The 27948-nt window shown below is 38.4% G+C and overlaps 1 protein-coding gene across 1 annotated transcript in view; it reads right to left on the bottom strand.

Annotated features, from left to right (window-relative positions):
* Positions 1-26545, bottom strand: part of POU6F2 (POU class 6 homeobox 2) — a gene marked incomplete at both ends in the record, with an annotated part of 471443 nt that extends 444898 nt beyond the window's left edge. The window contains one exon of the mRNA XM_079711059.1: positions 26441-26545. Within this exon, the coding sequence (XP_079567185.1) occupies positions 26441-26545 (105 nt within the window). The remainder of the gene's footprint in view (positions 1-26440) is intronic.
* Positions 26546-27948: the final 1403 nt, after the last annotated feature.

Below are 27948 nucleotides of genomic sequence, written 5' to 3'. Positions count from 1 at the left end.
CTGCGCGTCCGGAGCCTGTGCTCCGCAACGGGAGACGCCACAACAGTGAGAGGCCCACGTACAGCAACAAAAAAAAAAAAAAAAAAAAAAAAAAAAACCAAACCAGAGGGTTGTCCATTCTCTCACATCTCTACTTAGTCAATGTTGGATCATACTCACTTCCGGAGTGAAACAAACAAAAACAAAACCCTATCACTGTAGGTCAAGCTAGCACGCAACTATCAACCAAACCTGCTCATGTTCCTCCCTTTTCCAAAAAGCCCTCGCGGTAAATACCCATGCAGACAAAAGCCTTGGTTTCCGTATTGCTTTTGTACACAGTGACAGGAAGCAGTTTTCAGCCGCCTCCGTGAAAAATAACAGCGGCGGACAGTCAGACACATGCCACAATGTTCCCGTGAAAATCAAACTCTGAGAAATTTTCTAAATGTTTTCAACACATCAGCATGAAGCATCGACCTAGTTGGAATCACTTAGATCTAAAGCAAATGCACTGATTGTTTTCACAGCAGGCTTTTCTTCTTGGAGCTGAAACAGGCATACGGGTGAGGCTGGCAAGGAAAGGTTTTCAAGCCCCCTGCCTTGGTCGGCTATAGCCTGTGACGCGATCAATACCAGGGTGAGCGACGGAGGAAGCCCCGGGAAGATTATGAGAATGAGGTGAGTGACAGAATTACCTTACAGGATTTGTTCTTTCTCTCACCTTGAATGCCATCCGCCTCAGACAGAGATGGAACACCATCAGGACGCAGACCAAGACCGACGGGTAGACAGGGGGTGAGAAGGGTATTAGACACCCTATGTACTGAGAGCCTGGTCATTGTGTCTTTGTGCAGTTATAACCATCAGGGAAGGCCAAGTCCCAGAGCAAATAGGGGTGGGAATCACTGATTAAAGTCACATGCCAGCAGCTCTTGCAGGGCCTGGCACATAGCAGGGGCATAATAATTGGCAGACATAATTTTCAGTATCTTTTTATTACTATTTATACAATTACTCCTCCCATTTTGACTTTTTTACCCCAGACAGGTACCTTTTGTGTAAATATCATATATAAAGTATTTGCTTTCTGGTTAAAATTGTGGAGTGGGATATGGCCAGGATCAAATGTGCTTTAGTTGCCCTCCGATCATTCATTTGTTTATTGAGGGTCTCTTCTGCACAGGGCGCTTTCAGGTTTTCTTTCTCTGAGCCAGAGGTCCAGGGATGCCTGAGCCACTGGGTCAGTTCATACACCAGGTTTGTCCTGTAGCTTAAAAGGGACTCTGAGGTTAATACAGTCCATTCTTATTCCATACGTCCAGCATGCAAGAAAACCTTTAGGAAACCCTTCTGTGGCTTATTAATCTGATTGGACTCTCCTGATCAATTGACAAGAGTTGATAATGTCTCTAATAATCATATTAACAATAACATGTCCAATCTTATAACCGCTTAGACAATCCAATAATTTAATCCTAAAACTTGAGATTTCTTTGCCTTTCTCTAGAGTTTAGACAGTCTATAAGAAGTGTCCAAGGAACTCAAGGCTATTATTTGCTATTGTTTACTTACACCACTGGATAAACATAGAGAAAAGTAATATTTTCTAGGCCTAATTAGTCTCACCCAAACATCTAAATGAATTCTTCTCTGAGTTATCTTGTTCTGATTTTTTTAAATTACAATAATGTTTATATATCTCATTTTAAATGGAATGCCTAAGAAACATGATTCCCCAGAGCTATAAATTACCCCTGCTAAATGTTTGGTTATTTATTTATGGTCTTTTTTCCTACACATACCTTTTTTTTTTTTTACATAATTAGTATCTTACTACATAAGCGAATTTTTTTCACTTAATATTACACATTATATTGTAAGCGTACACCTATGCCATTCAATTTCTTCGAAAATATAATTTTAATGTCACATGATTTATGGATCTACCATCGTATACTTAACCACTCCCTTCTTTTAAGACATCAGATCTTTCCTTTTCATATGTGAGTGCTAATATAAGCAACAAAAGGGACACAATTTGTTCACCCAGATCTCTTGTTATTTTACTAGAATTACCAGGTCAAAGGCCAAAACAAACTATTGTTTTTTTTTGTTTTTTTGTTTTTGCGGTACGCAGGCCTCCCACCGTTGTGGCCTCTCCCGTTGCGGAGCACAGGCTCAGCAGCCATGGCTCACGGGCCCAGCCGCTCCGCGGCATGTGGGATCCTCCCGGACTGGGGCACGAACCCGTGTCCCCTGCATCAGCAGGCGGACTCTCAACCACTGTGCCACCAGGGAAGCCCCAAACTATTGTTTTGTTTGTGGTTTATTTCAAAAGTATCCCTTTCATTGCTGAAATTTTCGAACTTAGGAAAGGAAAAAACATAACATTTTCTCAAAATATCCCACGAGTAAGAGATAGACGTCTTAGTATACCCTTGATGGCTTTTATATGCATATATAAATGAAATAATTACATATGCATTTTATACTTTTGTATTATTTATAAAATTGAAGTATGTAGTACCTAATATTTTATAACTTGCTTTTTCTGGTTAACAAAATAACTGACATTCTTTCTATGTCATTAAATCTTTCATATTCAGAAACAAAAAAATGACTAAATTGTGTTGGTTCTCCACAAGTGCTCTCCCAAAGATAATGAATAAGACTGAATATAATTAATAGCAACTCAGAAAATCTTAAAACACTATCTCTGCTCATTACTTAACATTAATACCTGACCCTTAATGAAGTCTCCATACGTCTGTGATAAGGATGCTTTGGCAGGAGAGGAAAGAGAAGGAAAAGAGAGAAGAGGACGGCAGGGAAGAAGGACATAACCATCAGAAAATGTTCAGAAACTCCACCTGAAGAGAAAAATAAGCTTAGTGCTTTGAAGAAATTGATCAAACCAATAAATTACTAAAACAGCAGGTCAGTAATCAGTTTATTGCCCTAAAATGTTATTTTTCCTTGATATCTGTAAATCATTGACCTCAAGATAAAACCAGAACGATATTAAAAAACTGGTTTCAAAACTCCTGAATTTTGCCTAAAGAAGAACAGAGTAATAGCAGTCACTTTGTTTTTTCTACAATTCATTATCTACAAAAGAAAACACATAAGCTATAGAAGTATTGTTTGCTCCTTTGCTACTAAATGTATTTTCAGGAGTAAGTTAAGATTAAGCAAGTTATTTAATATCATCCTACTTATTATTTCCAGGTCTTCTTAGATAAAATGTCGAAGACTATGTTTGACATAGCTCTGTTATTTTTACCATAGTTTTTTTGTTTGTTTGTTTGTTTGTTTTGCGGTACACGGGCCTCTCACTGTTGTGGCCTCTCCCGTTGCAGAGCACAGGCTCCGGATGCACAGGCTCAGCGGCCATGGCTCACAGGCCCAGCCGCTCCACGGCATGTGGGATCTTCCCGGACCGGGGCACGAACCTGTGTCCCCTGCATCGGCAGGTGGACTCTCAACCACTGTGCCACCAGGGAAGCCCCCATAGAGTAGTTTTAAACCTCACTGTGGTTAATGATCACCATCACCACCACCACCACCATCTTCATCACCATCACCTTCACCACCACCACCTCCATCACCACCACCATCATCACCATGACCACCACCATCTCCATCACTACCACCACCATCTGCATCAGAATCGTCACCATCACCACCATCATCTCTCCCATCCCATCACCAGCCCCATTCCCCACAGGCTGACCATGCAACCTTCAAGACTTAGCTGAAACATGGCCTTCTGCCGTTTCCCCATCTATAGCAGGTTTCCCACCCTCAATCATAATTTACCATCTTAGCAATATTTTTTATTTCTTTCCTGGCACTTATCACAAATTAGGATTTTTCTTTGTTTCTTTTACTTATTTTCATCTCTTTCCTTATTTACACTACAATCTAGGTTCCGACAACGGCCACAATTTTCTTGGTAATCATTCTATTCTCAGTACATTACAAAGTGCCTAGCCCATGGCAGGCACTCAGTAAAAAGCAAATGATTTAATCAATCAATTATAATCACCTGTCCTCAACTATAACCTAACACACACACACATACACACACAAATAGCCTGTGATGCAAAATGATCTTTCTAGTGTATTTTGTCTCAGTATGGAAATGTAGTGCTGTTATACCCATAATAAGTTATTTTTAAACTATCTAAAACCTTACAGGCACTATCAAGAACAGACATCACATAAAGGCAAAGAAAGCGGCCTTTTAAGTTGAAACGTTGAGTGAGCTATACACTCAGAAACATCTCTCTCACCTGCCCAACAAGAAATTCTCACCATTAAATTAATCCGTAAGGTTAATATACTGTAATGTCAAGAAACTCCTTTGAAAATATGAATACTACACGGTCGTTCACAAACACTTAGGTATGAATTGATTTATCAGATTATTTGAACAAAGAACACTGGAAAGGTAGTTTTTGACTTGCAAAGGACTGAGGTGTTGGTATATATTTGGAAAGGAAAGGTCACTTGTTGATAAGGATGGACCAGACACTGGGCCAGGCGACCCCGTGCACGGGGGCCAAGAAAACACCAACAGACAAGAATGGGAAATGCCTCCAGGTTTTTCCAGATATTCTATAAGTAAAATTTTTTATTCCATTTCAACAAAGGTGTTTGAGTGAACTCATTTATGACTTACAAAGGAGAAACAAAGATCGTAAATATTCAGTCTTGAGGCCAGGGCTCCGAATATAAAAGATGGAGATTAAGATCTACTGGTTGGGGCTTCCCTGGTGGCGCAGTGGTTGAGAGTCCGCCTGCCGATGCAGGGGGCACGGGTTCGTGCCCTGGTCTGGGAGGATCCCACATGCCGCGAAGCGGCTGGGCCCGTGAGCCATGGCCGCTGAGCCTGCGCGTCTGGAGCCTGTGCTCCGCAATGGGAGAGGCCACAACAGTGAAAGGCCCGCATACCTCAAAGAAAAAAAAAAAGATCTACTGGTTGTAAATTGAGGAGGGAGGGGTGTGTGTGTGTGTGTGTGTGTGTGTGTGTTTTGAGACAGTGGAAAAGGTGAGAGATTAAAAGGGATTAAGAGAACCTTTAGCAGAAGAAATACAGTGGAGAGGAATCTGATGATAGTTACTGAGATGTAATAAAGATCGGTGAAACATCATACTTGCTTCACTAATTGTTTACGTGATCACCAAAAGGGTAAAATCCTTATAAGTAAATCAGTCTTAACAGTAAGGTGCTCTAAATTTAGAAAGACACAGATATGCTGTGGTTTTCCCTTAGAGAGTACAACGCACAGATCTCTAAACTTCGAGTAACACAAACAGAAATATCTGCTGGCTCAAGACCAATCTGCTTGAACAGTGTGGTCCAGCATCCTCCAGAATGAGCTGCTGGGACCTGGAGAAGAGAGCATGGACTTCACCTAACTGCCCCCTCACTGGCACACTGCCCCTTTTCCTTGCCTTTCTATTCACAGGTGAGTTACAGGAAGAACTAAGATAAGGTTTAGTTATTTTTCTAAGTTTCAAGACACACCCTTTATAAATCTGTAATTATGCCTAGAGATTATCATATTACAGGAAGTAAATCAGACAAAGAAAGACAGATATCATATGATATCACTTATGTGTAGGATCTTAAAAAAAAGACACAAATGAACATATTTACAAAACAGAAATAGACTCACAGACATAGAAAACAAACTTATGGTTACCAAAGGGGATGGGGGGTTAAATTAGGAGTTTGGCATTAACGTATACACACTACTATATATAAAATAGGTAAGCAAAAAGGACCTACTGTAGAGCACAGGTAACTGTATTCAATATCTTGCAATAACCTATAATGGAAAACAATCTGAAAAGAATATATACACACACACACACACACATACCTATATATATATGTATAACTGAATCACTTTGCTGTACACTTGAAACTAACACAACATTGTAAATTAACTCTATTTCAATTTTAAAAACCTATAATTATGAACAGAAAAGAAAAAGTTATAGGATCTACTTTCGGAAAACAAAGCCATTACATTTCCTCTTTGGTTTCAGGAGACAGGATGAGGAAATGTACGTGTTCTATGTCATTGTCTCTATAGGAAAATTTCACATAGCCAGACCAACTCTTGAATCAATCCACTTTTGCAAAGTGTAGCTATAATATAAAAGCACTCTGACAAAACAATAGCAAATATAAAAGTGGCCTTTAGAAATATTAATGTCATAGTGTTACTAGCATAAAGACTATTAAGCACAGGATTGTCATCACAATCAGGACGTAAGCTTGTGACTGGATGTGTCACCAAATTGGGGGAAGGGGGAGGGAGTTAGGCAGGAAAAGGTCATACAGTGAATGTTACCTCTGCAGAGACTAGGATGGCTAGCAAGGGCTTGTTTTAGACAGGAGAAAGCTTGTGGCTCCCCAAACAACTGTAACTTAACCAGTTACCTATACAGTATATTATGACATGAAAATTGACACCACATACAGAAATACTAAATACTACATATGCTCCAGGGGTACAAGTTATTGTTGCTATGGGAACTGTAAGTTCGGAATGGCAATAAAAATGGAGTACGAACCACCTGAACAGCCTTAGATCACACCTTTATGGAAACCCTATGCATTCATACACTTGACAATCTTTATTGAGTGTCTACTATGTGTAAAGCATAGTGTTAGAGGCTGTGGGAAAATATGGCCCCTGCCTCAAGTAGTTTATGAGTAGATATAGCCACTGGGACCTTATGGATCTACACGGATGGGGAATTCCTTCCTCTGTGGCCAAAGAGCAGAAACTTTCCATAATATTCTTCAAATGACATGAGGAGAAGTCTGTAAAGTAGAAACATTATTAGAATCTACCCCCAATTCGGGACCTAATTAAAAAAAGCTCCTGCCCAGCAAAGGAAACCATAAACAAGATGAAAAGACAACCCAAAGAATGGGAGAAATATTTGCAAACAAAATGACCAACAAGGGATTAATCTCCAAAATATACAAATAGCTCATGCATCTCTATGTCACAAAACAAACAACCCAATCAAAACAATGGGCAGAAGATCTAAATAGACATTTCTCCAAAGAAGACATTCAGATGGCCAAAAAGCACATGACAAGATGCTCAATATCATTAATTATCAGAGAAATGCAAGTCAAAACTAAAATGAAGTATCACCTCACACCGGTCAGAATGTTCATCATCAAAAAGTCTACATTGCAGCACAATTTACAGTAGCCAGGACATGGAACCAACCTAAATGTCCATCGACAGATGAATAGATAAAGAAGATGTGGCACATATATACAATGGAATATTACTCAGCCATAAAAAGAAATGAAATTGAGTTATTTGTAGTGAGGTGGATGGACCTAGGTCTGAGTGAAGTAAGTCTGAAAGAGAAAAACAAATACCGTATGCTAACACATATATATGGAATCTAAAAAAATAAATGGTACTGATGAACCTAGTGGCAGGGCAGGAATAAACGCAGACATAGAGAATGGACTTGAGGCCACAGGGAGGGGGAAGGGTAAACTGGGATGAAGTGAGAGAGTGGCATGGACATATACACACTACCAAATGTAAAACAGTTAGCTAGTGGGAAGCAGCTGCATAGCACAGGGAGATCAGCTCCGTGCTCTGCGACGACATAGAGGGGTAGGATAGGGAGGGTGGGAGGGAGGCTCAAGAGGGAGGGGATATGGGGATATATGTATATATATGGCTGATTCACTTTGTTGTACAACAGAAACTAACACAGCACTGTGAAGCAATTATACTCCAATAAAGACGTATTAAAAAAATAATAATTTTATAGGGCGTGCCTATGCTTATTTACAAATGTTCCGATCTCCTAATGGCTTGCTAAGTATCCCATGAAATCTGAATAAATATCAATATATACCTAAGTCTAGATAGAGGTATGCTTCTTAAACATGAGATATATTGTATATTATGTAAACTCCCTCTCCCATTGGGAGCAACCCCCCCTTTTCTTGAGTTGTTAAAATTCACTCTGGTACACCTTAATCACTTGAGACAGCTCAAGCCAGCATGTACCTGAAAAAGAATAAGGAAAAAGATGCCCTTCCCCCACTCTTAACCTCGGGAAGTTTCAGGGTCTAGGCGATGTCACGGGTAATTTATTAACCGGAACGAGGAGTAAAGCAATGCATAGCTACTGCGTACATTGTTCACGTGATTGTGTTGGGATGAGGGAGGGGTGAGGGGCACAGTGCTGGCAGAAGTGGGGAGGGAGAGGGAAGGAGGGAAAGAGAAAAGAATTATTATAAAAACGGTCAGAGAACATAGGGTATAAAGATAAGTTTGCAAAGAACAATCTCTGTTTTGCACGTTTTTCTGGACCAACAAGATATCTGCTTAGGGACCAATCAGAGGTGGCCTAAGAGTGATGACACGATGCCCAGAGTATGAGGTCTCTCTCACTCAGGTTTGGCTACTGACCTTGGTCAAATCACTTCACCTCTTTGAGTATAACAAGGGGCTTGGGTCAGTTGGACGTGATGACCTCTTTCCTCTAAAACATCTATAACTATAGGAAATTCTTAGTTCAGCAGAGACAGAGGACTTTATCATATCTACTCACATGTATCCATACCTGCTGTGGGTGCCCTAACAGCTGGGACCCTGTATCCCCAGGGCCAAGAAATTTGCCCAGGAACCACTGTTGAAGCAAGGAAGTCTTGTATCCCTCCTTCATACTTTAAGATTCAACATTAAGATGTGCTATAAATAAGCATGCATTGGACACCGTAGTGGCGGATGCTTCAATTAAATGCAATATGGAAAGTGAATAAGAAACTACAGCTGAGGAAGCCCCTGTCCTTGTAGATATCCATATGAAAATGGAAAATAATCATTTTCAAGTCTCATTTACATATTCGGAAATGCACCTGGTAGCAGAACACCAAAAAATCCCAGATACGGAATTCTGAGAGCAAACAAAATGAAACAAAGCCTCCACTAAGAAAAGCATCCTCCCCCGAGATATAGATTAGAAGAGTGACAGCTGTCATGAAGGAACCTTTCCAAAGCAATTACCGAGTGCCTGCTACATGCCAGGATGTACCTCTAGAAAGATTTAAGAATTGTTTGGGAAAGTCAGGAGACAAGGGGAGAGAGTAAGATGATGAGGAGAAAGAGGAAAACAAGCTGTCTTGTCTCTAACAACTCTTTCAACCCTTCAACTCTTCTCAGATGATTACGTACCAATTTCACAAAAAGTAAGAAGGGAGGAGAAGGGAGGAAGGAAGGAAAAGAGGAAGGAAGGAAGGAAAAAGAAGAGAAAGAGATAGAGAAAGGAAAGGAAAGGAAGCACTTCTGCACCAGTCTAAATTGAAAATACAAAAAGTTCAGGACCTTATTTTATTCAAACCCCTTTGCTTGGATTCTCAGTCTGATAATGGCTCCAATAAGACATCAATATCACCCATTTCCTGCAAAAACAGGCCAAAGGTAATTGCTCAGAAAAAGGAGGGGGGCTCTGATCCCCTGGCCTCGTGTTTTCATGGGAATGGATGTCTCACCTATGAGAGCAGCAATTCTGTATCATGTTGGTGAATGACAAGAGTCTGATATCCATGGTCCTCCACCTCTATACAGGAATTTGATTTTTTCCCTTTTTGCACTACTCCCAGTGGGAAACAGAAATCCTGGGTAAATGAGTCTCTTCATCAGACCCAAACTTTCCTTTGGTAGGCTGTCCCAAGATCAAAATGCAGGGCCATGAGAAATTAGCAAGCCCGTCTGGCCACAGATGTAAAGCTACCTTTTTCCATGAGCTCTTTAGTAATAAAGTGAAAATAAACTCAGGAATTGAATAAAGGATCTTCTTTATTGCCCCTTGAAACCCTAACAGAATTTTTAAATTGAGTGCATGAAGCACCAATTTATTTTTAATTAATATATAATTGTAATTTTTCCTAACCTGAAATAATGGCCAGGGGATCAGGGATATATTTTCCACTCATTTGCTCATAAGCATAATTTGAGACCCTGTGTTAGTGACGATGTGCTAGCAAACTCATGTGCTGACTTTAACCAAACAACCAAGAGGCACCATGATCCCACACCTTCCGTGTTTTCTTAAAAATTCTATTGCTATGCAAGTCAAAACTACAATGAGGTACCATCTCACACCAGTCAGAATGGCCATCATTAAAATCTCTACAAATAACAAATGCTGGAGAGGGTGTGGAGAAAAGGGAACCCTCCTATACTGCTGGTGGAAATGTAAGTTGGTACAGCCACTATGTAAAACAGTATGCAGGTTCCTCAGAAAACTAAAAATAGAATTACCATATGATCCAGCAATCCCATTCCTGGACATATATCCAGACAAAACCGTAATTCAAAAAGATACATGCACCTCTACGTTCATAGCACCACTATTCACAATACCCAAAACATGGAAGCAACCTAAATGTCCATCAACCAATGAATGGATAAAGAAGATGTAGTACATATATACAATGGAATACTACTCAGCCATAAAAAAGAACAAAATAATGCCATTTGCAGCAACATGGAAAAAACTAGAGATTATCATACTAAGTGAAGTAAGTCAGAAAGATAAAGACAAATACCATATGATATCACTTATATGTGGAATATAAAATATGACACAAATGAACTTATCTACAGAACAGAAACAGACTCACGGACATAGAGAACAGACTTATGGTTGCCAAGGTGGAGGGGGTTGGGGGAGGGGTGGAGTGGGAGGTTGGTATTGGCAGATGTAAGCTTTTATATATAGAACAGATAAACAACAAGGTCCTACTGTATAGCACAGAAAACTATACTCAACATCCTACGATAAACCATAATGGAAAAGAATATTTTAAAGAAAGAATGTATGTGTGTGTGTGTGTGTGTATGTATAACTGAATCACTTTGCTGTACAGCAGAAATTAACACAACATTGTAAATCAACTATACTTCAATAAAAAAAGTTTAACTCTGTTTCTAATAAAGATTTGATGCAACTGGAAAGAAACAAACCCATCAAGAAATAATAAAGGTAGAGAGATGTGAATAGATGAGAAAACCTTCAAAGATCTCAAAGCACAGAATCTTTGACTCATACTCTTGTCTACTTTCTTGAATTCTAGCATACACCTCACTTTTACTCCCTCTCAACAGGCTCAGCCCAATTTCCCCCACTGCTGGGCTCTTGCAGGAGATGTAATCAAGACTCAGCTCACCTGTCTCAGCAATGAGCATCGCTCCTCCCTTTGATTCACAGTGCTCACTGAGAGGAGAGATGTAGGTGGGGAAAAGGTGGTAAGCCAAGATAGAAGATGTATTATACTACAGTGGGTTGCAAACTCCAGGCAAAAAACAGCATCTTTACCAAGTGTTATGTTCACTTCTGATGTTCCAAAGCAGTAAGTACTTTGTGGAAGATCATGGTGATTCATTTCCCCAAATCATCATATTGTTTCCTAATCATCTATCCATGATTTCTGACATAACTGAATTATGTGTAAAAGTTAAAAGAGATATTTGGGAGTAAACTATACAGTTTCGACATCCATAACACACAAATGTAAAGAGAATAAATGTTTTGTGAAATTTTCAACTACTAGGTGGGGAGAGATTTCTCTTTTTCAGCCCCACTAAGGATGAAAATGTTGAAAATGCCACTGACAGGAAGAAATTTAATTGAAAAGAGTTAAGCAGAATAAAAGACATCCGTTAGTTACTTCAGTTTCAAAAATGGAACTGAAATAGATGAAATGCCACAGTATTATTTAAAAGTTTTCCAAAATTTCAGTTAAGAAACACCTCCTCGGGGCTTCCCTGGTGGCGCAGTGGTTGAGAGTCCGCCTGCCGATGCAGGGGACACGGGTTCGTGCCCCGGTCCTAGAGGATCCCAAATGCCGCGGGGCGGCTGGGCCCGTGAGCCATGGCCGCTGAGCCTGCGCGTCCGGAGCCTGTGCTCCGCGGCGGGAGAGGCCACAGCGGTGAGAGGCCCGCGTACCGCAAAAAAAAAAAAAAAAAAAAAAAGAAATACCTCCTCGGGGGCTTCCCCGGTGGCGCAGTGGTAGAGAGTCCGCCTGTCGATGGAGGGGACACGGATTCATGCCCCGGTCCAGGAAGATCCCACATGCCGCAGAGCGGCTGGGCCCTTGAGCCATGGCCGCTGAGCCTGCGCGTCGGAGCCTGTGCTCCGCGGCGGGAGAGGCCACAGCGGTGAGAGGCCCGCTTACCGCAAAAAAAAAAATAAAATAAAAATAAAGAAAGAAAGAAAGAAAGAAAGAAAGAAAGAAAGAAAGAAAGAAAGAAAGAAAGAAAGAAAGAAAGAAAGAAAGAAAGAAATACCTCCTCGGGGGCTTCCCTGGTGGCGCAGTGGTAGAGAGTCCGCCTGCCGATGCAGGGGACACGGGTTCGTGCCCTGGTCCGGGAAGATCCCACATGCCGCGGAGTGGCTGGGCCCGTGAGCCATGGCCGCTGAGCCTGAGCATCCGGAGCCTGTGCTCCGCAACGGGAGAGGCCACAACAGTGAGCGGCCCGCTTACCGCAAAAAAAAAAAAAAAAAGAAAGAAATACCTCCTCGGTAGAATCACTGATTTCCCACCACTATAATCCCTAATGATAGTAATTAGTTCATAAAAATTAGTTTAGAAGTGCCAATGTACATTTGGCTGGAATTTAGTTTTTATGAAGAATGAATAGAGAAAGCAAGCCCATCTTGCAAATTCTACACCTTGATTTCAAATCCAGGCAAGAATGTTAACTAGTTAAAAGATAGATAGATAGATGATAGATAGATAGATAAATTGATAGATGATAGAATGTTAATTCATTAAAAGATAAAAGACAAAGAGTTTCAAGACAAAGAGGCCAATAATCTCAATTAGTGAGGACTATTATAAAATATAAACTTGTTTTCTATTTTATACATTTAAATAATATTAATATATATTATATTTATATATATTAGGTATATTAGATATATATTATAAAATATAAACTCATTTTCAAATCTTCCCTGAAACTACCTATGGGAACTTTTTTCCTCATACATACACAGAGCAGTGCCTACTGGGCACCCTGACGTCTGTTGTGTCTGTAGGCATAGCTCATGGAGCATTGGGAAATCAAGGCCAGTGTGACTCCTAGTTTAGTCAGGAGCAACTCTTTTTATGGAAGCCTACCAAACAGCACCAACTTGCCCTTCCATCCTCCCACCCACAAACTATTCTATTGTTTTACATTTTATAAAAGAAGCATTTTCCAGACTGCCATGTAGAGCCCAATTTTAACAGGTAACGATGTCAACTATAAAATTCTCACATAGAAAGTGAATGAGTCATGGATTCTTAGAAAAAGGAGGAGGAAGAAGAGGAGAAGGAGAAAAGAGAGAGGGAAAGAGGTGAGGGGAGAGGAAAAAGAAGAAGGAAAGGGAGGAGGAGGGAAGGAAAAAGGGTGGGGGGAGAGAGGGCAGAAACAAGAGGTATTCCTGTGATAAAATGTGCCTTCATCAAGAGATGATACTAAGAATCACACTTTCCACAGGTAATGTTTAGGGCCATGGTTCAATTCTGTGATTTTGTGTATGTTTAAGGATTCACACCCTGGCTTCCAACATCCTTAGGGCAAATTCCAGCTTTGCCACTTACTGTCCATGCAAACTTTCGCCACTTCCTGTGTCACCTAATGAGTGAGATGGAAACAATAGCAGTAACTACCTCACAGAGTTGCTGTGAGGATTCAACCACGCTTGTAAAGTTCCTGGCACCTAGTAAGTACTCACTAATTGGTAGGCTATTGCTAGTGACGTTATTTTTCAAATGACTAAATATCTAGCTCTTTTCTGGATGAAAAACGTTATCAGAGAACAAACGTATGGACACCAAGGTGGGAAAGCCATGGTGGGGTGGGGACGGTGGTGGGATGAATTGGGTGATTGGGATTGACATGTATACACTGATGTGTATAAAATTGATGACTAATAAGAACCTGCTGTATAAAAAAAAAAAATAAAATTCAAAAATTAAAAATAAAATGTTATCAAACATTTTCTTGGCTATTCAACAAAGCTTACAAGCTTCCCGCTGAAACACAAACACACACACACGCACACACACACACACAAAATAAATACCACACTAAATTCCCTCCATTCTTCTCCTGTGTTTTTATGATTGTGTGTGTGTATGTGTGGGGTGCAGGGTGGGTCAACACTGTTTCATCTTCATTACCTCATTTCATTTAAAATAACATTCATTCAATTTAAGAGGCACTGTGATGGAGTGCATTAGAAATACCCGTAACGCTTTTTTAAAAAAAAAAACAAAAACTAATACTCAGATCCTACCCAGGGAAAGCGAATCAGAATTTCTGGGGACTGGTCCTGCATATCAGTAAATTTTTCCACGGTTGCCTCAGGTGATTCTAAAAGACAGCCAGAGTTAAGAACTGGTGTAGAGGGAAAACAGTGAACCCTAGAAAGAATATCTGGGTTCAAACCTCACTTCTGCTTACTAGCAATATGGATATAAATAAGACCTATAACGTCTCTGAGCAGTTTTCACTTTCATAAAATGGGAATGATGACTTGGATCTACTTCTCAGAGTTGTGGGTTTCAAATGAAACTATTAATATCAGAGCTGCTCTGCAATTTGGTCTTGAAAGCCTCCTTTGAGCTTTACGTGAGGGAGTCAGCTACTTTTAAGGCTATACATGAAGCATGATCATTTCCTATCCAGGTTACTTGTCCCAGCATCTGTAGGGAAGAACAGAAAAGGAGGAAGCATATACCCACCCAATTGGGAGTTTCCTAGAATCAGTTCAGGGAATCTGTGCAGTGGAAGATATCACAGTCAACCCACACTTCCATCTCTTATACAAACACTATTTCGTTACTTCCCACTTCTCTTTTCAGTTTACTGCATGTGAAATGATGTGGTTAAGACGAATGAGAGCCATATCCTAAAAGAAATGTAAAACATAACTTTTCACATTCTCTTAGATATTTAAGTAGCGTCTATTTTGTCTACTTTACCAGAACCCTAAATTAGTTGATTTCAACACTATGTCTGATTAGTTTTGATTCAGCCCTTCTCCTGACTGCATTATTTAACCTACGAATCATGGTTGAAGGATTGGTCTGACAATATGGAATACAGAAAACAGGAATTTAACTGACATTAATTACCATGAATCTCTTTTGGTCTCCTTTTCACTAATCTAGGTATACTACTGAATAATGCATTGAAGCATATATCTCTGTCAATTATCTTAATAAATAGCATTGAGGCCCATGAAAGAAAAGAAGTTATGCATTTGTTCAGCTTGGAACACACACAGAGGTTTTAAAGTCATAGTATATCTGAATGAGAACAGTCACTTTATGTTATTATCTCTTATTCTTACTTCTTTGTCACTAAATACAATATTGTGATCTTTATTGTTATTTGAATTGGTTTGATTTTTTTAAAAATAAATTTATTTATTTATTTATTTATTTATTTATTTTTGGCTGTGTTGGGTCTTCGTTTCTGTGCAAGGGCTTTCTCTAGTTGTGGCAAGCGGGGGCCACTCTTCATCGTGGTGCGCGGACCTCTCACTGTCCCGGCCTCTCTGTTGCGGAGCACAGGCTCCAGACGCGCAGGCTCAGTAGTTGTGGCTCACGGGCCCAGTTGCTCTGTGGCATGTGGGATCTTCCCAGACCAGGGCTCGAACCCGTATCCCCTGCATTGGCAGGCAGATTCTCAACCACTGCGCCACCAGGGAAACCCGGTTTGAGTTTTTAATATATAAGTGATAAATATCTATTCTTGTGGCATAAGCTATCCTTCACTTTTAATATTACACCTCACCTTTTTTAGGAGTTACTACTTAGAGTTCTTTTGGTAAGGCAAAAGATTCTGGAATTTTTTATGCTAAGAGAAGTGAAACATCCATGCTGTTAGTCTCATTGCAGAGATGAAATTATATTTGAAAATCTAGATGCTCACCAAGAGGTAACTGGTTAGCTATTGTGGTGATCATTTCACAATGTATACAAATATTGAATCCCTATGTTCTATATCTGAAAGTAATATAATGTTAAATGTCAATTATAGCTCAATTTTTTAAAAAAAGAGAACTGGTTAAAATTAGGAGTTTGGAATTAAAATATACACACTACTGTACCTAAAATAGATAACCAACAAGGACTTACTGAATAGCCCAGGAAACTATACTCAATACCCTGCAATAACCTATAATGGAAGAGAATGTAAATAAAGAATATATATATATATATATATATATATATATATATATATATATATATGTAACTGAATCATGTTGTACACCTGAAACTAACATAACATTGTAAATCAACTATATTTCAATTAAAAAATTTTTTTAAATTAAAGAAAGAGAGAACTGGTTAAATAAATTAATGTATCCATAAAAGGGAATATTATAGAGAAGGGTACAGATCTACTGGTAGTAATATGACATGCTAAAAATACGTTTTTAAAATCTGAAAATAGTTTGCAAAACTCTTTGTACAGTATGGATCTACTTGGGTTGTATAAAGATTTTCTATGCTTACACGTGAAGAGAAAATTTCTGGAAGGATACATAAGAAACTATTGATGATGACCATTTGTGAGGAGTGAAATGATGGGGTACTTTATCTTTCACTTTATACTTTCCTGTGTTGTTGAAATTGTTTGTCATAAGCATGCATGACTTTTATAATTTGTTGAATAAAACATTTTAAAAGACTTGTTGGATTCCATTCTGTAACTTGCCTCTATCATATGCATATAAAAGTTGTATTCATGGAGTTCAGGTTTCTTGAGCAATAGCCTCCTGCTCTCCTTGCTTGGGCCTACAATAAACCTTTCTCTGGTCCAAAAAAAAGAATTGTATTCATGTTCTGCAGGTTTTACTCAGATGCTTCACTCTCTGCCTGAACTAGCTGTTTAATTTCTATATGATGAATCATGGTAGAAGGAGAGAAAACAATCCCAGTTGATATGTTTCAGCACTTGCCGAAAGCAGCTATAAAATAGAAGTACACCGCCAAACCCCCTGTTTTGGGAAGGAAATAACCACAGTAATCATCTTTTTGCAGTATACTGATCAACTGTGTGTTCAAATTTCTACTATGATCGTGATTTCTAGAAGTTGCAAAGTATTTTTCCATTGTCTTGAACAACTTAGTTGAGCGGAGGAGTATTTTAACTAAACACCAACCATAATTTTTTCATGTATTAAAATTGAAAACAGAGAGTTAAAGTATTTTTAGGTTATTAGAGGTTAAATCATCAAGTATCCTTAAAATGGCTAAGGGATGTGCATATGTGTTTTCACTAATTAGATTGCCTCATTTTCATTTTTACTCTAAATTCCTTAATCTCTGGAATTCTAGACATAGGTTTGTTTACAAATGGATAAAGTTTTCCAAAAAGAAACAACTTTAGTTCCTAAATTAAGTATTAACATTTTGCCAGGAACAAAGTATGACTGTCTTAGATTTGAGCCATAATGTTATTCATTGTTCCCAGAAACCTTTTGACTATTACTACAAATACCTTTTATATTAGCAACATTAGAAATACACTAAGAAATACACCTAAGAATGTGTAAAAACTCCTCTGTTAAAGATTTGAAGCAGAGAAAATGAATACAGCAGTGATCTATTTTTCATACCCTTGAACACCATCTGCTAATATGAGTAGTGAGAAATTTTCGAACTGGGGGGTTCTTATATCACAGCCAAATTTCCACAAAATCTCTTATTTTCCCAAATTCTGACCTGGGGCCTTTCATCCCACAATCATCACTTCTGCCTACCACTCAGCCAACATCTTGTCAAATCTGGCTGCAAGATTAAGTTTCCCGATTCGGAATTCAATATAGGAACCCTAAGGATATAAGATCCAAGCTGGAACATTCTGTTTTTTTTTAAAAAAAAAGGATAAGATTGTTTCAACCCAGAGACCACAGTTTGCCCTGACCATCATGATGAATCATCAGGGCTGACTCGAAGTGCAATGAGCCTGATGTTCTTGGCTTTATTTGTGCACATTAAGCAGAATTTTACATTTGTCCCAACTCTCAGCTTTTTCTCCAAAAGGTTGAAAGAGCCTTGTTTTTGAGTATCATTTAAGGCTTACAGAATTAACTAGCTCTAACAAGCAAATTTGGCCTGCCATAGCCTGATATTGTGTGCCTGGCTCCATTCTTACCCATGCTACCCTTCAGTTTTGGATGAATACCACTGAACATCTAAGAAATATCCACCTTTCTTTTCATATATCCTCAATATCCATTAGGGTTTCTGGTACCCATGCTTCTGTGCTGGTGCACTCTCTGACTCTCACTCTCAAAATAAACAATATTTGCCTCTCACTCTCAACAATATTATCTCTCAAGTAAAAGTTTGGCTACAAATATAAAATTATTTAAAAGATTTGTAATTTGGGTTTTCTTTTAGTATTCAAATTCAGGTCAATATTTACCTCTTGGCACATTGTTTCTTCCATTTAAAAAAAAAAATCTCGGTATAAATTCTGCACTTTAAAAAAGCACTTTGTTGTTTCAAAGAACAGTTTACCTGAGTTCATCCGATCAAGGCTAAAAACACCACGTAGGGCTTCCCTGGTGGCACAGTGGTTAAGAATCCACCTGCCAATGCAAGGGACACGGGTTCAAACCCTGATCAGGGAAGATCCCACAGGCCACGGAGCAACTAAGCCTGTGCGCCACAACTACTGAGTCTGTGCTCTAGAGCCCGCAAGCCACAACTATTGAGCCTGAGTGCCACAACTACTGAAGCCCATGTGCCTAGAGCCTGTGCTCCACAACAAGAGATGCCACCGCGACGAGAAGCCTGCACACTGCAACTAAGAACAGCCCCTGCTCGTCACAACTAGAGAAACCCAGGCACAGCAAAGAAGACCCAATGCAGCCAAAAATAAATAAATTAAATAAATAAATTATTTATTAATAAATAAATAAATTATTTATTAAATAAAAATAAAAACGCCATGTAACAGGTATTTAATATTTTTTAAGTATACGTGTTTCTTTAAGTTTTTAGGTGTTAGAGATCGATGTTCACTTCTTAAAATAGTTTCCAATTAATCATGAGAAATCAAAGTCATAAAATATGCAGAGTCAGCATCATAAAAACCACCAGAAACATGTATATTATTAATAAGGTTGCTATTTCACAACACCCAAGCACTGGTTACACTCTTGTAAAAAGCTCCAGAAAAAAAGTGTTTCTTAATTTTAAAATTCGTGTTCCAGCATTGTGAAGCTAATTTTTTTTTCCTTTTGGCTTTGTTTTAAATGTTTATTTGTCCTGTCCTATTGTTTCACTGCCTATTTGTGTGCTCTACTATTGCTAGACGAGATGAAAGATGCTTACAAAATACCTTACTGAAAACACTACCTACAGAAGCAACTGTGTTGGTGAATTTTCCACTAACATTTTGCTTTGTTTTGCTTCAGGTCTTGTCTCTCTTTCCAGTGCCCTTTGCTGCCTGGGCAGCCCACGAGGATTCACTTTTCACTTATGACTCATCCGACTGACTCTGGATTACAGTGGAAAAGAGAAGAAAGGCTGATGGAAAAATGACACTGAAGGAAGAGAGCAAAATACCAGAGCAATGAGTTTGAGTAACTATGTTCTTTTCATTCAAGGTGTCAACACGTTGATTTGCATCTTTGACCTTAGGAGGTGGGAGCTGGATATTGTAGAAGTATCTCTTCCCACTGGAATAATCCACCCCGCTGGGGGAGGGGGTGGGCTGAACATAGGTGAAATTTAGAATATTCTGTTGATCCTCAATTTTCATTTCTTGTTCTCTGGTTAGAAAAACGCTGCTAAGGGAATAGGGTGACAGTTCACCTAGAATCAGTACCAAGTATCAACAGCTAATCTCTCTCTTTGGAAAAAAGAGTACTTCATATCACGGGGGTTTTAAAGCTAGTGATAAAACAAAAAGCTATTTTCTGAAACCAGCCCCTTGAAAAATAAAGTGTTCTTAAAATCTACAGAGTTGCCTTTAATATAAACAACCAGAGATGTTTTCAATTATCTTGCTACTACTTACATACAAAGGTTTTATATTTAGGAGAAGTGGTAGCCTTGAAATAACAATAATATGGTTATTTACAGTTGGGCTAAAGAAAACAATACAAGCACAGGGTAAACAGGAAAGAATTTATCAAATAATAATTAGTAAATTTTCACCAAAATTGGCTCATATTGTATAACTGGGAAGAACGAGACAATAATAGCTAGAAAGAAAAAGGAATCTTACTGAAATGTAATGACAGCCTCTCACAACCCCTTCTATAAATTTTGATTACAACTTTGGATCAGCTCAAGACATTACGAGTCAACAGAGTAATTGACATGTGATCCCAGAACAAGGCTTCACTCAGTAATTTACTTTATTGGACACACATTTCACCTACCAAAAAAGCAAAAAGAAGGAAGGGGAAAAAGAAGAATATAAAGGCAGGCTTGAAATTATATTTAGAGCGGCTATTATCTCTCAAGTAAAAGTTTGGCTATAAAATACAAAATTATTTAAAAGATTTGTAGGGCTTCCCTGGTGGCGCAGTGGTTGAGAGTCTGCCTGCCGATGCAGGGGAGATGGGTTCGTGCCCCGGTCTGGGAAGATCCCACGTGCCGTGGAGCGGCTGGGCCCGTGAGCCATGGCCGCTGAGCCTGCGCGTCCGGAGCCTGTGCTCCGCAACGGGAGAGGCCACAACAGTGAGAGGCCCGCGTACCGCAAAAAAAAAAAAAAAAAAAAAAGATTTGTAATTTGGATTTTCTTTTAGTATTCAAATTCAGGTCAATATTTACCTCTTTGCACATTGTTTCTTCAGGTCTGATCCTTTTATATTTGCATTTTATTTCACAACTTTATTTTCTACTCAATCAAGCATTAGGAAAAAAAGCATCAGCTTATATGATATCATAATGAGATTGAAAAGTGGAGTTTTTCAATATTTGTGAACATGTTAGTTAAATTGTAATTTTGGTAAACAATAAAGTTGAAAAGGGAAAGATGCTTTAAACTGTATGATTAAATGCAGCTGACATAGCAAAGAAATGGTCAAGGAAGGAATACCTCTTTCAATGACCTATAGAACAAGTACTATAGATTTTACACATAGGAAACATATACATTCAAACTTTCCTTCATAAGCATTCATATTTGAAATGTTTCAGCAACCTCTCTCCGTATTCTAGATATATGAATTCAAAAGCTTTAAATTCTTAAGCATTGAAATAATACTTGAATAGTATATAGAGTTTCATTAATTGGCCTTAGAAATAGAATAGAAAATTTAGTTTCAAAACCAGATTTCAGGGCTTCCCTGGTGGCGCAGTGGTTGAGAATCTGCCAGCTAATGAAGGGGACACGGGTTCAAGCCCTGGTACGGGAAGATCCCACATGCCGCGGAGCAACTGGGCCCGTGAGCCACAACTACTGAGCCTGCGCATCTGGAGCCTGTGCTCTGCAACAAGAGAGGCCGCAATAGTGAGAGGCCCGCGCACCGCGATGAAGAGTGGCCCCCGCTTGCCACAACTAGAGAAAGCCCTCACACAGAAATGAAGACCCAACACAGACAAGAATAAATAAATAAATTTACAAAAAAAAAAAAAACCAGATTTCATGTGCTGGTTGTTCAGTATTATTATTAATATTACTGTATAGTATTATTACTGTATTGACAGATTTTACTTTAAGGGACAAAATTGGCTTTACAATTTAAACACCTGCTCAAGTAACATAGTTAACTTCAATTTAAAACTATTTTAAAGGTAATAAAAACTGAGTTCATCTGATAGAATATAAAAAGCTAACATCAACTTTCCTCCAAGTGTAAGTGGAATATTGCGTGAAATGTTTAAGGTCAGTTAGAAATACACAGTACAAGTTCAATTTTGGTAAGTTCCGCACTTACAAAAGGCATACTAGCAGCAGAAAGAATAATCGTTAATTAATTTGTATTTTTCTAGTAGATGATTTACCTATAATAATACCTTGAAAAAAGTATTCTCAATTAAATCCAAACAATAATAATTACACATCCCCAAAATATATAAATTTGTTGAAGCAAATAGGTCAATTTCAAAAAAAGGTGGGCATTCACACCTACAAAAAATGACTCTAAAGTATATGAGAGTTATGCTTGGCACGCATAAAACTGGGTTAGGTTAGCCTCAAAGTTTAATTTTTATAGAAGGGGTATGAAAAGCAGTCTCCATGGACTGAGAACAATCTGCAAGTGTATAATTTACACACTGTCAGGGTCCCCTCTCCCTAGGCCACCTCCATTTCACACATCAGCTTGACTATGTTCTAGGTAAGCACATAGTTCTTAAAGCATCATTAAAATACTTTTTGGAACAAGGGAGGGTATAAACAAACCGACCTATAAAATTGTTTTGATGCTAGAACAACGAAATATTTGTGTGTTCTAGAACCTTCATAAGAAAACACATGCACTGAGGTACTGTTAAGCCAAATGCACCCAGTTACCCACACTCACTCCCCTTCTGAGCTCTTAGCACACTCACTGAGCATGGTCTCAGGCAACTGCCTTCACTTTCTAAGGTGCCACTTTCAAACACTTTAAATTGTCCAAATCTACCTTGAAAAAAAAAAAAGACCCATTTTACTGGTAAGGAAAATTGCAACAGCTTTTGATTGCACCTCCCATGCTGTTAAATATGGTTTCTTCCCTCTTCTCTGAGTACTTCAGCCATGTCCACTGGGCGTGCACACTACAGCCCTTTTATCCAGCTGTCTCTCCCATTCCCAGCAAACTCTTAGATGTTCCTGATACACATTTTTATCTAACTTGCCTCATCTGTTGTTTTTATTAACAACTAATTTAATATCCTCTGTCCTATAATATTTCCAGAAGTCAGTGTATAGAAACACGCAGCCAAGCCCGGACCCACAGGCCTGCACATAAAGATGGCAGGCTAGCCTAGGGTCCTCTGGGACAGCAGTGCCAGAAGGATTGGACACGATGACCCGTCTGCATGAGATGAGAAAAAAAAACAAAAACAAAAACCAAGAGGTCTGTAATACTGATAAACTAAGCTGTCACTCACAGGCCACCAGCTCAGGTCTGCAAAAAAGATGCAGTGAACATTGAATGACCATGAGAGGTGGAAATGTGTCTTCATTTTAAAAATGATATTCAGACCCACTGGTCAGAACCTGCTTAACTATTTAATTTGAATTGATTTGAAAATCATCTGAAGGTAAAATCCCTCCTATGGTTCCAAGGGTTAGGAAGCTTGCTACAGATGACTATCAAAAATCTGGTTTGATTTCCCAGAAACTATATGAATGAACCAAGTTTCTTTATCTTGAGATACCAGGCTGGGAGTTTGTTCTTAAGTACTAGACTGCTTAATTGCTTGCTTGGGGAAGGGAAGGCCCTGGGGGAAAGGCAAGTACAACAACATCTCTTCTATCTCTTCCACGAAGCCACTGCACTCTCCCCAGCTGGATCATGACCAGCAACGCAGAGAAGTCCCCTCTTCCCCTCCAGTGGAAGCATCTAGATATGCGATCCCAGAGATGAATGAAAAAAACCGGAAGACCCTATTTCACGGGAATCTTTCAGTATTCTGAATGGAAAATATCATTGAAAACTAGTGATTTGCTCCTCCATCTTAAAGCCATGTAGGAACGGAACTCAGACCAGAAAAAATAAAAGGACAAAAATAATTATCATTCCAATACGTATTTTGAGAAGGAAGACAAACATTTGTATCATCAACTGAGACTGATTCACACCTGCTGAGTAGGGAAAAGATGATATTGAAATCAAAAGCTGAAAAATAAACCACCTCTTTCTGGTTATGAGTGACTAAAAAGCAAGAAAAATTATTTTCACATTCTTGTCCTTATTGTTAGAAGTAGTGGTTTGAGCCAATATTCCTACCTGTGCTATAACAGTTAAAAGGAAATCATTTCAAATCTGGATGTCATCTTTCTTTTTATATCTATAGATATGGGTTCAATTAGGTTTTTTGATTTTAATGGTATGTATATGGGACAGGATGCTCTTTTTCTTTGCTTTTGAATATTAGTGTTTCAGTTTCTGAACTAAAAATGTTTTTGTACATTTTTAGTATAGAAAATTTTACAACCTTCAGAACAACTGCTTTTATAATTTACAAGCTCGACATAAGTATCTGGGTTTTTTTTTTAACAAATAATTTATGAGAAATGAAATCTTCAGAAAAAAACTGGCTACTTTGATGCAACTATTTAGTAAGTATAGTAAGTATCCATAGCAAGTAATTAACATATATAGTTCCTGGACACACTTAAAAGCCTTTAAAAATCACTTGAAGTACACACAAAATACAGAGCGATGTAATAATAGCAACCAATATGAAATCCTGACAAATTCGAAGTTTAAGTCTGGTATTTATAAAGTGTATGCCAATTCCTTTTTTTTTTTTTTTTTAGTATCTACTTGAACCTTTTAAAAGTATATACATGAGCAATTATTTCCAATAAACAATATTGAATAACAAATTAGAAATATCTCTTCTGTTTTTTTTAACCAAGCTTCTTTTCCCAGCTAAGGGAAATATATATGAAAGGAAATCCTTTTTCTTATTTGGTACTGAAACAGTAATTTTGCACAGTATTAAGGCCGTACTGTGGTCTACAGAAGAGAGAACATGCTTGCCAACTAAGAAAAGTTTTATTTAGCAGGACAAGACAGTTATCAGAGCTCAAGTTTTATTTCTACATGAAAAGGCTATCTATTTTCACAGGTATGTATTTCATTCCACATGGCACAATTATTTTAGCTATATTTCACACGCTTGCTCATCAGTGAATACTTATATTGAAATGGGTACTAACAGTATATAAAATCAGTCTTTACATATATTTTTTTCCTGACAAATATATGCCCAGAGACTTCACTTTATATATGTCTGTAACACAAAAACCAACCTGAAAGTTTTAAAAAATATTGTTCTGTAGAAGCAGCTATCTACGGCTTTTAAAACAGTATGAGCCTGTGGAAACACCGTATTATATATCTGACATTTTCCATCTAAAAATACATTATGAAGCATGCTGGTATTAATAAACCATGTGCTTTCAGACCCCTAAAGTGCTTTGCTATAATTTTGTTGACGGTATATTTCCATCCATACTATTAACATACAGCAAACAAATTTTAGGTCATCACCTTGCCAGCCTGTCTTGATTGGAAAGTGTGGGGGAAAAAAAAGGAAAAAAAAAACTTTTAGGAGTTCTTCAATATTCGTAAGCATATTCTGATTTATGAGTTAACAGTTCCTAAGTAAGCAGAGATAACTGAGAAAAATTTTGGTCAAAAATACATTACACACAAAAAAAGCAAACCAGAAAGCAACCACATATATTCCCTTTTTCCTCACCCCACCCCCATCACAGGCAGAAAAATCACCCTTCCTTTGCAGCAGGGCACACTCATTCCTCTCATCCCTTCAGTTATTGGAAGGCAAATGAAAATACAATGACCCTTTCCTCTTCTGATTTAGCTCACGCCGCAAACATTTAAACACAAACTGAAACTACTGATTTCACAGAAAGCACCGAAACAGAAAGAGCAAGACTCACTGACCCATTTGGAAGACAAAGACGACAGAACAGAACGGGAAAGCTCTAAAAATCAGCTTGTGAGGCCTCTGAGAGATATTCTTCTGGCATTTCATCACAGCAGCCCCAGACCAGTTCACCTCCCTAGATACAGGGTGGAGGCACTAAATAGAGCTGTTTATTAAAGCTGTTGTGTGGATTGCATTAGGAGGCGCAGGCAGACCACCTGGACCTTTCAGGCTGTGGCAGTGTTTAATTTGCAGCCTGCCCGTCCGCAGCGGCCAAGACCACTACTACATACATCTAACCAGGCTCGATCACACATTATCTAGGTTGGGAGTAAAGGCACGTGTATTTATATATTTATATTTTCCATAGAGCAAGGGAGAGAGAGCGAGAGAGATACAATATAGCCAAAATCAAAACATTGAACAGAAAATTGTTAACTATCTAGAAAACATAATACTTTATTCTCTTCTCACACTTTCTTCCAGAGATCACAATCTTAACAGAAAATAAATTCTAAAAAAAGTATATTTTTAAACATTCAGGCCAAATGATAAATAAATTTGTTCTTTGGGGTTTCTTTTTTGTGGTTGTATTAGTTTGGGTTTGTAAGCATCGCATTGAAGTTTGAGCTGAGCTTTCCTAGCTAGATTTTAATGGGTGCCTTTTCCCTTTCACACTTTCAGCGCTACGCTGGCAGGTAGCTGAAGATACAGATAGAAAGATGGTACTGTAAATATGAATTATGTGAATCATATGGTGAGACCCTTGTGGAAAAAAGGGGAGTTGAGAAATGGCTGACTCCATACCTGACCAATTACAGCTCGCATGGTCCCCGTGTCCTGCTGGGCTGAGAGATCGCAATCCATCATATGTTGTCTTTGAAAAGGAGAATGGGGGTTTCTGGCACGCATCTGTCAATCAACTTCTGCACTCACAACCATCACCAAAAGCAAGGGGGGAAAAAAGTCAAGCTGCTCCACCAAATAGGATGAAACTGTCATGTGACCTCCGGCAGACATGCACACACACATTCACTACCTCCACAGAGCGTAAGAATTTTCTGTAGATATGAAATGACATTGACAAATATCCAATACCAAGTAAATAAAGTGAGACAAACAGCTATTCACCAAAGACAAAACATTGGCTGTAATCTCCCACTAAAGGTTTAACAAACCTCAGAGGATCTTTTTTTTTTTAATGCTCTGGAAACCTATGTTTAAAACAAAAATAAAATTAACTATTTCATGTACTAATGGAGACTTTGATTTCTATGCCACCATATAATTTTTTTTCAATGATAATTCATTGTCTTATTTCTCTTAACCTGTCCCTAATGATTTTATCTTCAGATTCTCTAAATGACCTTTTGATAATATGCAGTAATCTCTTCAGTTTATATAATGTCACCTTTATGGAAAAGCATGAAATGTTCACCATTGACTAACACAGATACCTTGCTATTTGTTAATTGGAAACGGACATACACAATCATTTGTGTAAACTGCGATGACCACACAAATGTAAAATATTCAAAGTGTGTAAATAGTAGTCACTAAACTTTTTATCTTTTAAAAGGTTCGGATATGATTTGCAGCTCGTCTAAACTGATGCAACGTGATAACAAATATTTCAACTTTTTTTCATCTAATTTAAGCTATTTCATCCCACACACCCTAGGATAGATTGTTGATGTATTATGAGTCAGCTATTGTAAGAGTGACATGAATATCACCTAGAAGTTATTTAACCCTTTCAGGATTAAGTTCAGAACCTGATTTTCAAAACAACCTGACAGATATTCCAAAGTTGCTCTTTGAAAATCCAAAACCATAAATAGTATCCATTAACTTGGTGGCTTTGTGGAGTTACTAACGTTTGCGTTTGTCCACTTTTTAAACTTAAGTTCATCAGTTGGTGTACTCTCACTTTTCCAAAAAGAATTTACAGGAATACTTCGTGTTATTAAAATGGGGATGTTTTTTCAAGGTTCAAAACTAACATTAAGTTTGGGAGGTAGAGGAGTGATGAGAAATGTTTAATACAGAATATATATTCTTATGTATAACGTTGTATTGTATCATCCCTTGAAAATTAAGTAAAAGGAACTTCAAGAAAGAAAAGAGAAAAAAAGAAAAACAATTTCCAACATGTTTAAAGAAAGCTTTAAGAGAACAGAACCAAGGATTGAAACCTCATCGACTTCTCATTAAGAGTTGCCTCACAATATAAAGATTTACATACACACACGCGCACACACACACACACACACACACCCTTAAATCTGCATCCCCAAACAACAAAAGAAACTGCA

This window comes from Hyperoodon ampullatus (assembly GCF_949752795.1).
Source record: "Hyperoodon ampullatus genome assembly, chromosome: 9".
NCBI lineage: Eukaryota > Metazoa > Chordata > Mammalia > Artiodactyla > Ziphiidae > Hyperoodon > Hyperoodon ampullatus.
Note: the sequence above shows the minus strand (reverse complement) of the source record. Positions and strands in the feature narration are given on the sequence as shown.